This window comes from Oncorhynchus keta, chromosome 4 (genome assembly GCF_023373465.1).
Source record: "Oncorhynchus keta strain PuntledgeMale-10-30-2019 chromosome 4, Oket_V2, whole genome shotgun sequence".
Taxonomy (NCBI): domain Eukaryota; kingdom Metazoa; phylum Chordata; class Actinopteri; order Salmoniformes; family Salmonidae; genus Oncorhynchus; species Oncorhynchus keta.
This window is the reverse complement of record NC_068424.1, coordinates 12,184,300-12,197,188: the sequence shown is the minus strand read 5'-3', so window position 1 is coordinate 12,197,188 and position 12,889 is coordinate 12,184,300. Positions and strand designations below refer to the sequence as shown.

General features: G+C 45.4%; 1 protein-coding gene and 1 long non-coding RNA gene across 5 annotated transcripts in view; one reads left to right on the top strand and one right to left on the bottom strand.

Annotated features, from left to right (window-relative positions):
• Nucleotides 1–4,578: 4,578 nt before the first annotated feature.
• Nucleotides 4,579–12,889, bottom strand: part of LOC118376122 (serine-rich adhesin for platelets-like) — a 13,379-nt gene continuing 5,068 nt past the window's right edge. For 2 of the 3 annotated variants that reach the window (XM_052500461.1, XM_052500459.1), the window contains 2 exons: nt 12,880–12,889; nt 4,579–10,066 (listed from right to left, as the gene is read on the bottom strand). The exon at nt 12,880–12,889 is cut by the window's right edge. In XM_052500461.1, the coding sequence (XP_052356421.1) occupies nt 5,594–9,994 (4,401 nt within the window). In that variant the 5' untranslated portion in view covers nt 9,995–10,066; nt 12,880–12,889 and the 3' untranslated portion in view covers nt 4,579–5,593. The remainder of the gene's footprint in view (nt 10,067–12,879) is intronic. The other variant, XM_052500462.1, reaches the window with a different exon arrangement.
• On the top strand, nt 10,007–11,795 carry LOC127917089 (uncharacterized). Of its 2 annotated transcripts, none has more exons than XR_008096941.1 (3): nt 10,007–10,871; nt 11,079–11,170; nt 11,516–11,795. It is a non-coding gene; the product is annotated as an uncharacterized LOC127917089 (long non-coding RNA). The 2 variants fall into 2 exon arrangements; XR_008096938.1 differs by having other exon boundaries at nt 10,007–11,032.

Here is a 12,889-nt window from a genome sequence, read left to right as displayed (position 1 = left end):
ACAGCTGCATTATACCATCTGTCTAATCTAACCACACAGACAAACAGCTGCATTCTACCATCTGTCTAATCTAACCACACAGACAAACAGCTGCATTCTACCATCTGTCTAACCTAACCACACAGACAAACAGCTGCATTCTACCATCTGTCTAACCTAACCACACAGACAAACAGCTGCATTCTACCATCTGTCTAATCTAACCACACAGACAAACAGCTGCATTCTACCATCTGTCTAATCTAACCACACAGACAAACAACTGCATTCTACCATCTGTCTAACCTAACCACACAGACAAACAGCTGCATTCTACCATCTGTCTAACCTAACCACACAGACAAACAGCAGCATTCTACCATCTGTCTAACCTAACCACACAGACAAACAGCTGCATTCTACCATTTGTCTAATCTAACCACACAGACAAACAGCTGCATTCTACCATCTGTCTAACCTAACCACACAGACAAACAGCTGCATTCTACCATCTGTCTAACCTAACCACACAGACAAACAGCTGCATTCTACCATCTGTCTAACCTAACCACACAGACAAACAGCTGCATTCTACCATCTGTCTAACCTAACCACACAGACAAACAGCTGCATTCTACCATCTGTCTAACCTAACCACACAGACAAACAGCTGCATTCTACCATCTGTCTAACCTAACCACACAGACAAACAGCTGCATTTTACCATCTGTCTAACCTAACCACACAGACAAACAGCTGCATTCTACCATCTGTCTAACCTAACCACACAGACAAACAGCTGCATTCTACCATCTGTCTAACCTAACTACACAGACAACCAGCTGCATTCTACCATCTGTCTAACCTAACCACACAGACAAACAGCAGCATTCTACCATCTGTCTAACCTAACCACACAGACAAACAGCTGCATTCTACCATCTGTCTAACCTAACCACACAGACAAACAGCTGCATTCTACCATCTGTCTAACCTAACCACACAGACAAACAGCTGAATTCTACCATCTGTCTAACCTAACCACACAGACAAACAGCTGCATTCTACCATCTGTCTAACCTAACCACACAGACAAACAGCTGAATTCTACCATCTGTCTAACCTAACCACACAGACAAACAGCTGCATTCTACCATCTGTCTAACCTAACCACACAGACAAACAGCTGCATTCTACCATCTGTCTAACCTAACCACACAGACAAACAGCTGCATTCTACCATCTGTCTAACCTAACCACACAGACAAACAGCTGCATTCTACCATCTGTCTAACCTAACCACACAGACAAACAGCTGCATTCTACCATCTGTCTAACCTAACCACACAGACAAACAGCTGCATTCTACCATCTGTCTAACCTAACCACACAGACAAACAGCTGCATCACAGCATAACACTGCATTGATGTAACTGGAATACATAGGAAAAACACCCTCTTTAGTACAATACAGTTAAATAGACACAACTACACTCATTAAAGGCACTAGTTAAAGCAACAAGTATGTGGAGAGGCTTTGTGTTGGATATTGTTAGTCTAGGTCCATTCTCATAGCTGGAATGTGGTTTGGTACACCTGCTCTTGTGGTATGCAAGGGGAAAGTCACAGCAAACTACTACTGTAACAGCACACATTCTTGTTGGACATGGATACGAGTTTGATATAATATATTTTTGGACATAATAGTTTGATATAATATATTGTTGGACATAATAGTTTGAAATAGTATCTTGTTGGACATAATAGTTTTATATGAAAACCTTACTGGACAAAATAGTTTGATAAAACTATCATGTATTGAGCAGATACTCAATTAAAAATGGTTTATTGTTAATCCACATAATACCTTAACTAACCATCAGTGATGGAATCAGTAATCAATTGTCATACTTGAGTAAAAGTAAAGATACATACGGAGTAAATGACTGAGTAAATGACTGAATAAAGACTGAGTAAAGACTGAGTAAAGACTGAGTAAATGACTGAGTAAAGACTGAGTAAATGACTGAGTAAAGACTGAGTAATGACTGAGTAAAGACTGAGTAAAGATTGAGTAAATGACTTGCGTAAAGACTGAGTAAATTTCTGAGTAAAGACTAAGTAAGTGACAGACTGAGTAAAGACTGAACAAAGACTGAGTAAATTACTCAGTAAAGACTGAGTAAAGGACTCAGTAAAGACTGAGTAAAGGACTCAGTAAAGACTGAGTAAATGACTGAGTACAGACTGAGTAAAGAAAATAGAAAATGTATAGAAAATGACTCAAGTAAAAGTTAAAGTCACCCAGTAAAATACAACTTGATGTACAGTTGTGGAAAAAGTAGTACATTATCATACCTGAGTAAAAGTAAAAAGTACAAGTAAATTCTATACATCAAATTCCTTATATTAAGCAAGCCAGGGGAACACTCCAACACGTATTTTACAAGCACAGTATTGGTGTTCAGTGAGTCCACCAGATCAGAGGCAGTAGCTGTTCAGTGAGTCCACCAGATCAGAGGCAGTAGCTGTTCAGTGAGTCCACCAGATCAGAAGCAGTAGCTGTTCAGTGAGTCCACCAGATCAGAGGCAGTAGCTGTTCAGTGAGTCCACCAGATCAGAGGCAGTAGCTGTTCAGTGAGTCCACCAGATCAGAGGCAGTAGCTGTTCAGTGAGTCCACCAGATCAGAGGCAGTAGCTGTTCAGTGAGTCCACCAGATCAGAGGCAGTAGCTGTTCAGTGAGTCCACCAGATCAGAGGCAGTAGCAATGGCAACGTGTTATATTGCTGTCCTGCCTGAGCATTCAAAATGTAACAAGTACTTTTGTGAGTCTGGGGAAATGTACGTGAGTAAAAAGTACATTATTTTCTCTGGGAATGTAGTGAAGTAAAAGTAAAAGTAATTGAAAATGTAAGTAGTGAAGTAAAGTACAGATAACCCAAACAACGACTTTAAGTACTTTAAAGTATTTTTTACTTAGTTAAGAAACTACTTTCTTCTGTGGGAATGTCAGTAGTTCAGCATAATGTTCCCTGCTAGTTTCCTCATGGTTCTATCTGAAGTCATGTTCTCAAATGGCTCCAATAACGTTAAGGAACAGAAACACAAGTTCGTTCCCATGTGGTTCTATTTAATGTCAGTTTTACTATATTCTGGTTAAGTTCGCAAAAATGGTGACTTTAAGCGAGATTCTCAGAACTTTCTTGGCAATATTCTGGGAATGTTCAAAATAATTGAATTGTACTACAGGTTGGTGGCACCTTAATAGTGGAGAACGGCCTCGTGGTACTAACTGGATCGGAATCAGTGGAATGGTCTCAAATACATCAAAATCAAATCAAATGTTATTTGTCACATGCGCCAAATACAACAGGTGTAGTAGACCTCACAGTGAAATGCCAAATACAACAGGTGTAGTAGACCTCACAGTGAAATGCCAAATACAACAGGTGTAGTAGACCTCACAGTGAAATGCCAAATACAACAGGTGTAGTAGACCTCACAGTGAAATGCTGAATACAGCAGGTGTAGTAGACCTTACAGTGAAATGCTGAATACAACAGGTGTAGTAGACCTCACAGTGAAATGCCAAATACAACAGGTGTAGTAGACCTCACAGTGAAATGCTGAATACAGCAGGTGTAGTAGACCTTACAGTGAAATGCTGAATACAACAGGTGTAGTAGACTTTACAGTGAAATGCTGAATACAACAGGTGTAGTAGACCTCACAGTGAAATGCCGAATATAACAGGTGTAGTAGACCTCACAGTGAAATGCTGAATACAACAGGTGTAGTAGACCTTACAGTGAAATGCTGAATACAACAGGTGTAGTAGACCTTACAGTGAAATGCTGAATACAGCAGGTGTAGTAGACCTCACAGTGAAATGCTGAATACAACAGGTGTAGTAGACCTTACAGTGAAATGCTGAATACAACAGGTGTAGTAGACCTTAGAGTGAAATGCTGAATACAACAGGTGTAGTAGACCTTACAGTGAAATCCTGAATACAACAGGTGTAGTAGACCTTACAGTGAAATGCTGAATACAACAGGTGTAGTAGACCTTACAGTGAAATGCTGAATACAACAGGTGTAGTAGACCTTACAGTGAAATGCTGAATACAACAGGTGTAGTAGACCTTACAGTGAAATGCTGAATACAACAGGTGTAGTAGACCTTACAGTGAAATGCTGAATACAGCAGGTGTAGTAGACCTTACAGTGAAATGCTGAATACAACAGGTGTAGTAGACCTTACAGTGAAATGCTGAATACAACAGGTGTAGTAGACCTTACAGTGAAATGCCGAATACAACAAGTGTAGTAGACCTTACAGTGAAATGCCGAATACAACATGTAACAATGCTTACTTTACAAGCCTTTAACCAACAATGTAGTTTTAAGAAAATACCTAACAAAAGTAAGAGATAAGAATCACAAATAATTAAAGAGCAGCAGTAAATAACAATAGTGAGACTGTATACAGGGGGTAATGGTACAGAGTCAATGTGTGGGGGCACCGGTGTCGAGGTAATTGAGGTAATATGTACATGTAGGTAGAGTTAACCATATATAAAAAGTCATTCACAAAAGTTGCAGAACAATGATCTGTTTATAATGTATACATAAGCATTTCACGAAAAGCCTTCAAGGATAACCAAAAAAGAAACGCAAACAATCATTCCCATGACAACAAAAACGCTCAAAGATATTTACCCTGTATATCATATAGGATGTTATCTTAAAGCCTGTTGATGAGCAGCAATTAAATGTAGACGCCACGCACTCTAATGATGGTAGATATACCTCTCATCAGGTGCAGGGCTCAACCACAACAGGGCCTGTATTCACAAGGAGTCTGTGTAGGAGTGTTGATCTAGGATCAGTTGTGGCTTTCAGATCACAATGAATACAATCATATGTACCGGGAGGGACCTGATCCTAGATCAGCACTCCTACTTCGGGATGCTTTGTGAATACAGGCCCTGATCAGAACAGGATAGAATAGCTTTACAGAGCCAATTGTTAACTCATTTTGTGTAGCTGATAAAGTAGTACAGTCAACCCAGCATGTACACTGAGTGTGGAAAACATTATGAACACCTGCTCTTTCCACCTGCTCTTTCCAGGTGAGGAAAAAAGGGAGGTAAACTCATGTTTTGTACACTCAGTGTACACTTCCCACCGATCATTTAACAAATATCAGCACATGTCAAGTGAGAGGTCAATATCGGAGCAGCCTGTGACAAAACAAACAAAGAGCCATGGTCTTGGATGTGGTGAGCTCATGTGATAAGCTGCTCTTTGAGTACCAGGATGACATGAGCACCATCACATTTAACCTGTGATATGATATTATGTTCACTCTGACAGTGCAGTCTTACTTACTGTCATGGACACCAAATGAAGTCTGTTTTTACTGTTCATAAACAGGGAAAGGGAAGGGGATACCTGGTCAGTTGCACAACTGAACGCATTCAAACCAACTGTGTCTTCCGCATTTAACCCAACCTCTCTGAATCAGATGGTAGCTTAAGAGGTTTCCTTTCTATGTGAGGAAACCAAAAGGAGACAGACAGACCCACTTTAGACTATACATTGTCTCCTCTCACAGTTCTGTTTCCTTCTCGCCGCTGTCACCTGGCAGGCAGTATTCATCGTCTGTGGTTGTGTCAGAGTCCATGTCAAAGGCTGAGTCTGAGTCGGACTCCTCGAAGGCAGCCAGGCTGGAGACGTAGCCCCTGGAGGGCAAGCGCCCCCTGGGGGACAGACTGTTCTGTGACACCCTGCGGTCTGTGGGGGAGGTGGAGGCAGGGTAGGAGGAGCTGGTGGGGCGAGATATGCGTCTGGAGGCTGGGGACCAGAGAGGGGATGGAGGGGTGGTTGCATGACGCTCATTTTTGGAGGTCTGGTCACTAATGACGGACCAGTTATTTACAGCTTGGCTGTCACCTGTGGTTTTTACAGCTTGGCTGTCACCAGTGGTTTTGTGGCTAGTGGTTGTGTGTGTGTCCCACATTGGTATTATCCAATCACCTTTGACCCGGAGGTCATCCCAAGTCATGACTTCTTCTCCAAAGGACAGAGAGGGGTCAGTGAGGTAACTGACACTGCTGATCCTGGGGCTGGTGGAGATGCGTCCAGGACCAGAAGGTCGACTGGAGAGCACGGAGCTCACAGAGAAGGAACGTCCGGCCTCCAGACCGTATTTGAGATCAGCACAGGAGGAGAAGGAGGCCACACGTCCCTCACTGCCACGCTGGCCCACCCTGGAACCAAACCCTCCTTCCCCTGGCTCACAGAGAAAGGTAGTCTTCTTCGTATGAGGAAGCCTGGGGCTGAGTAACACATTGTGGTTCTTGGAATCCTCGTGGTTGAAATGGAAGACATTGTGGTTCTTGGAATCCTCGTGGTTGAAATGGAAGACATTGTGGTTCTTGGAATCTTCGTGGTTGAAATGGAAGACATTGTCGTTCTTGGAGTCCTCATGGCTGAATTGGAAGACGGAGAAAGTGTTCCTGGGGCTGCCTGAGGAGGATCTGTAGGCAGGGAGGCTTGCAGAGTGGCTGGGGCCCCAGGGTTGATGCCTAACGGGGCTGAAGTCTCTCTGAGGAGGTTGCTTTCTGGCTCTACTGATCCTCTCCTCTTGGTAAGCTTCAAACTGTCGCCTGGTTGGGCTGATCTCTGGACTAGAAGGTTGGTTTCTGGGTAGAGTGAAGCTTTTGTCGTTGTAAGCCTCAAATTGAGGAAGGTCCATATCATGAGGATGGTCTCTGTTTCTAGACTCTTTGTTGTCTTTTAAACCTTGTGAGTGTTCACATCTAACATTTTCCTTCGTCATATCTGATGTGCGCTCACTGCCAGCCCAGAAAGAGGTTGAAGGTTTGATAAAGCCATCATTCTCCCTCCATCTGTCCCTTCTGTCCTCCTCTGCTTGATCGCTAGATTCACTACAGTCAGTGCCATCACTAATGTCACATGCTCTGCTGACAGAGGAAGGCTGGGGTGTCCTCTCCCTCCTCTCGTCATCCAGATGGTTGACTCTGAAGGTCGGCTGGAGTCGACTCAGCACCAGGTCCATTTTGTTCCTTCCCTTCTGCCCCTTCTCTGCCACTTTCGATGGGCTCTGAGGTTGTAATGGGACCACTGCACTCTTAATGAAACTTTCCATTTTACACACAACCTTCTCAGGGTCTAATGCTCCACTGTCATTGGCGCTTTGGTATGATTGACAGCTGGGACTTCCTATCACCTGGCTGTGTTGTGACGATTGTGAGAGGTCAGCGGTGAGACGCGAGAGCTCATTTGACTTGATATCTGTGACGACTTGTGTGTCTGGAGTGTGTAGAGGAAAACAGGGTTGTGCAAGTCTAATACTGTCCAATATGGTGGAGGAATCGATCTCAGAAATCCGGTATACAAGTGTCTCAACATCGTCTTCACTGGTCTGTTTGGAGTTGACGATGACACTATCCGTTTCCAAGGCAACAACCCTTGAACTGTCCCATGACCCAGTCCTGCGATGGCTGTAGAAGGGGTAGCGTTGGGGTGAGGTAGAGGGTGAAAGAGGGGTTTGGGGTGAAGTAGAGGGTGAGAGAGGGGTTTGTGGTGAGGTTGTGTGTGTGAACTCACCCAGGGTTGTTCGTGAAGACTTGAGAGTGCAGTAGGGCAGGGAGCTAAACCAAGGCTTGTAAAAGCTCACAAAATCAGGAAGGGAGAGAGGGGCAGACGTCTTCCTCTGTGGTCCTAGTGCGGTCGAGTCTGTTCCCGTGTGGTCGAATGTGAACCGTGAATTGTGGTTGCTAACACGCTCTGAGAGAGCTCGCCCCCCCCCCTTCACCGTTGTATCATGCATTATGGATAAATTATGCATTGAGTCTCCCCTCCAGACCTGTAGTTTGGTGGTCCTGGGGGTTTGGGGAGACAGAAGTGACATAGCCCAGGTGGGGCTCCCCAATCTCAGGGAGGTGAAGATGGCAGGACACCCTACACTACGGATGGGTCTGGTTGGGGCCGTAGTGCTGGTCAGGTCAGCTGGGCTCTGACGTGAATGAGACTGTGACAGCCTCCTACTGGTTTCCTCAGAGCGTTGTGGCTCCAGAGACTCATGCCACACTCTATGTGATGTTACCCTCTCTTCCACCGGGTACTGGTGTTTCTTAGGGGAGCGGGCCAGGCTGCCTGTGAACGTCCTCTCCCCAAGAGGTGGTGCGCTGAGTGGGGAGAAGGGAGGAGTAGAGGGGTCCAGGGTGGTGGTCATACTCAGGGATATGGGGGTGTAGCTGGCTGGGGACAACGGTTGGGTGTAGGGGGTAGGGTTACTGGGGACGTAGCTGGTTTTAAGTATTAGTGGTTGGGGGGTTGTGGTAGGGGTGTAGGCAGTTTTAGGGGACTGCAGTTGGGATGGGGAGGTGTGGGGGTTTTGCACTGTGTTATTGGAGTTATTGGTGCTGCTTTGGGGATTAACACCTGTGATATCATTGGTGCTGCAGGGGCCTGTGTTATTGGAGTTATTGATGCTGCTTTGGGGATTAACACCTGTGATATCATTGGTGCTGCAGGGGCCTGTGTTATTGGAGTTATTGATGCTGCTTTGGGGATTAACACCTGTGATATCATTGGTGCTGCAGGGGCCTGTGTTATTGGAGTTATTGATGCTGCTTTGGGGATTAACACCTGTGATATCATTGGTGCTGCAGGGGCCTGTGTTATTGTTGCTAGAAGTGCTTGAGAGGCTGGATGTGTGGTTGTTGTTGTTGTGGTTGATAGTGGTGGTGGTAGTGGGACTGAGGAGGGGGGAACTGAGATTAGACCCACTATCCTCTAGACTGGTGTATTGTCTCCGGCTAGTAGACCTCCGTGTGGTTTCTCTGGGAAGAGGCTGACTCCTTAGAGATTCCAGGTGGCCATATTGGGATGGGGGAGAGGAAGACAGATGGACTGTGGTTGCACCTGATCTCTCTAAGGGCGGACGTCTCTCTACACCACTAAACAAAAGAGTCTGCTTACTAGGGAAGGTTTTGTTGGGATAAACCCTGGAAGTCTGGGGAAGGTTGGTACGGGGTGTGCCCTCTGTGTTTTGGTAATTGGGCGAGGTTGAAAATAGGTGTGTTCTGTGTGTGTCTGCTTCTCTGTTTTTGGAAGTTGGTAAGGGGAGGGGCCTTGACCTCTCTGTTGTCCTGTAAGTGGGGGAAGCTGAATAGGGGAGGGACTTGGACCTCTCTCTGTCTCCGTCATTGGATGAGGTTAAGGAAAGGTGTGCCCTAATTGTCTGTGATGCTCTGTCATTGTTTACAGTTGGAGAGAAATGTGGACCTGAAGTCTCTCCATCCCTGTGATTGGTTGGAGAGGAGATAGAGGGAGCGTTGGTCTCTGAGTGGGTGGAGCTAGCAATAGTGTTGAGCCTCCTTAGGGAGAGAAGGTGGCTACTGGTTGTTAGTTTGGAACTCAGCAGTGACTGCTGGTCTCCTTGACGACCAGCCTGTGACACTCCCCTGTGTACATTCAGGTTTGGAGAGAATGGAGAGGTGGGAGTATCAGGGAAGTCAATTCCACCTTCTACCCCTCTGTTGTTCAGCCTCCCCCAACTCACATCCAGAGAGACAGAATTAGAAACTGGGGCCTTCGTTGGGTGGTCTAGTTTGTGGCTGGGGGTACTCCCCTCAAACCAGCCCCCCACTGTGCTTCTGCTGCTAGCCAGGGTTGAAGCCCTCTCATGGGCTTGAGATCCGAGGGTCAACCCCCTCTCCCCAACACGTTGGTTCTTGGTCTCCAAAAACTGTTGTTGTTGTTGTTGTTGTACTACAGAGTCAGTCCCAAGAGGGTCGTGCAGCTTCAAAAATGTTCCCCCCTCGCCCACTTCCAGTCCACTCCCTTGGGGTTCCTGTCCGGGCTCGCTGGTTGCCTTGCTAACCACGCCAATGTTGGTGCAGGCGACACCCCGCTTGTTCCTGCGTATTCGGACACTCCAGTGAGGGGCGAGAGCTGACTCCAGCGTGGAGGACAACATGTCTGCCTTGGAGTCCTCTTCCTCTGCCTCTGAAGGGTGATTGGCTGGTTCTATGAAATAATCTCTGTTCACCTGTCGAGAAAGTTCAATGTTCAAATCAGTTTATACTGATATAAAAAATGAGGGACATATCTGTAAGAGTTAAACTTACATCAAAGGGTGCACTATCTCAATCTACCATTGAACTGATTTTCAGTTGACCTATTTTGCTTTTCCCTAGATCAAACTGCAGCATGTAATGGTGTTCATGTGTCAACACTGGCTCGTCACTCCATGCTTACTGAGGCTATCTGGGCTGAGAGGTAGAGGCTATCTGGGCTGAGAGGTAAACGCTATCTGGGCTGAGAGGTAGAGGCTATCTGGGCTGAGAGGTAGAGGCCATCTGGGCTGAGAGGTAGAGGCCATCTGGGCTGAGAGGTAGAGGCTATCTGGGCTGAGAGGTAGAGGCTATCTGGGCTGAGAGGTAAACGCTATCTGGGCTGAGAGGTAGAGGCTATCTGGGCTGAGAGGTAGAGGCCATCTGGGCTGAGAGGTAGAGGCCATCTGGGCTGAGAGGTAGAGGCTATCTGGGCTGAGAGATAGAGGCTATCTGGGCTGAGAGGTAAACGCTATCTGGGCTGAGAGGTAGAGGCTATCTGGGCTGAGCGGTAGAGACTATCTGGCCTGAGAGTTAGATGCTATCTGGGCTGAAAGGTAGAGGCTATCTGGGCTGAGAGGTAGAGACTATCTGGGCTGAGTGGTAGAGGCTATCTGGGCTGAGCGGTAGAGGCTATCTGGGATGAGAGGTAGAGGCTATCTGGGCTGAGAGGTAGAGGCTATCTGGGCTGAGAGGTAGAGGCTATCTGGGCTGAGAGGTAGAGGCTATCTGGGCTGAGAGGTAAACGCTATCTGGGCTGAGAGGTAGAGGCTATCTGGGCTGAGAGGTAGAGACTATCTGGTTTGAGAGTTAGATGCTATCTGGGCTGAAAGGTAGAGGCTATCTGGGCTGAGAGGTAGAGGCTATCTGGGCTGAGAGGTAGAGGCTATCTGGGCTGAGAGGTAAACGCTATCTGGGCTGAGAGGTAGAGGCTATCTGGGATGAGAGGTAGAGGCTATCTGGGCTGAGAGGTAGAGGCTATCTGGGCTGAGAGGTAGAGGCTATCTGGGCTGAGAGGTAGAGGCTATCTGGGCTGAGAGGTAAACGCTATCTGGGCTGAGAGGTAGAGGCTATCTGGGCTGAGAGGTAGAGACTATCTGGTTTGAGAGTTAGATGCTATCTGGGCTGAAAGGTAGAGGCTATCTGGGCTGAGAGGTAGAGGCTATCTGGGCTGAGAGGTAGAGGCTATCTGGGCTGAGAGGTAAACGCTATCTGGGCTGAGAGGTAGAGGCTATCTGGGCTGAGAGGTAGAGACTATCTGGTTTGAGAGTTAGATGCTATCTGGGCTGAAAGGTAGAGGCTATCTGGGATGAGAGGTAGAGGCTATCTGGGCTGAGAGGTAGAGGCTATCTGGGCTGAGAGGTAGAGGCTATCTGGGGTGAGAGGTAGAGGCTATCTGGGGTGAGAGGTAGAGGCTATCTGGGGTGAGAGGGAGATGCTATCTGGGCTGAGAGGTAGAAGCTATCTGGGCTGACAGGTAGAGGCTATCTGGGCTGAGAGGTAGAGGCTATCTGGGCTGAGAGGTAGAGGCTATCTGGGCTGAGAGGCAGAAGCTCAACGTGTGAGACAAAGACCTTTAATCTGACAGGGAAAAGCAAATAGTGTACTAATTGAAACTGGAGCAGGACCCGTGTTACTGTTGAGGAAAATTCCATCCAAAGATTAATGCAGAGACTATATAATTATTATTATTATTATTATTATTATTATTATTATTATATTATTATTATTATTATATTATATTACTATATAATTATTATTATTATTATTATTATATTATTATTATTATATTATATTACTATATAATTATTATTATTATTATTATTATTATTATTATTATTATATTATTATTATTATATTATATTACTATATAATTGTATAATAGAACAATCTTTAATACAAGCAGCAGCAGGGGAGATCTATCTCTGATTTCACAGGGAAGAACTCAAGGAAATGGTTCCATGTCCCTTTATATAGTGAGACGGTAATAATACAATCATATTGTTCACACAACAGTTATTTCAATATATAAACCGGTCCCCGAAACACAATGGCCTTGTCTTAGGGTGTAAACACACCAGGAGTCTATGAAAGGCATAACATCACAGCTCAACACAGAACATTTCTGTTTGGAGGCTCATCCCAAATTCTGACAACACATTCCCATGGAAATGTTACGAAGAGAATAAGTCAAGAACCAACAGGTTTATTTCCAACAGGGTTGGATGTCAATTCCATTTAAATTCCAGTCAACTCAAAAAGTGAACCAAATTTCAATTCCAAATCGAAAAGCCTGGAAGACATTTAGAATGTAAGTGTACTTCCTGAATTGAAATGGAATTGACCCCAACCATGATTTCCAAGTACATGAGATGTCCACAGAAACACAACTCTTCTTCTCCTCCCCAAACAGGCATTCCATGATGGTTGTTTCACATGACGCAATGTTCCTACTGACACTCATAAGGAGTTAATGTCTTGAGTGAATTCCTAATATAGCCTCCATGACGCCTCCATAATGCCATATAGCAGACAGTTAATGTTATGTTGCTTATGGCAACACCCGTAATGACAAAAACTAGTGACATGAACTGTCATCCCGACTGTTAATAATATGTGTTACGGCATTATTACGACATGGAGGCTTTATAACAGAGGGGTCAAATAAAGTGTCCTGGATAACATTGTCACTAAATGGTAATGCCTTGTGTTGACCTGCGCATGCTGAGCCCTGGGTGCCTTTCCTTACCTCTCTCTGA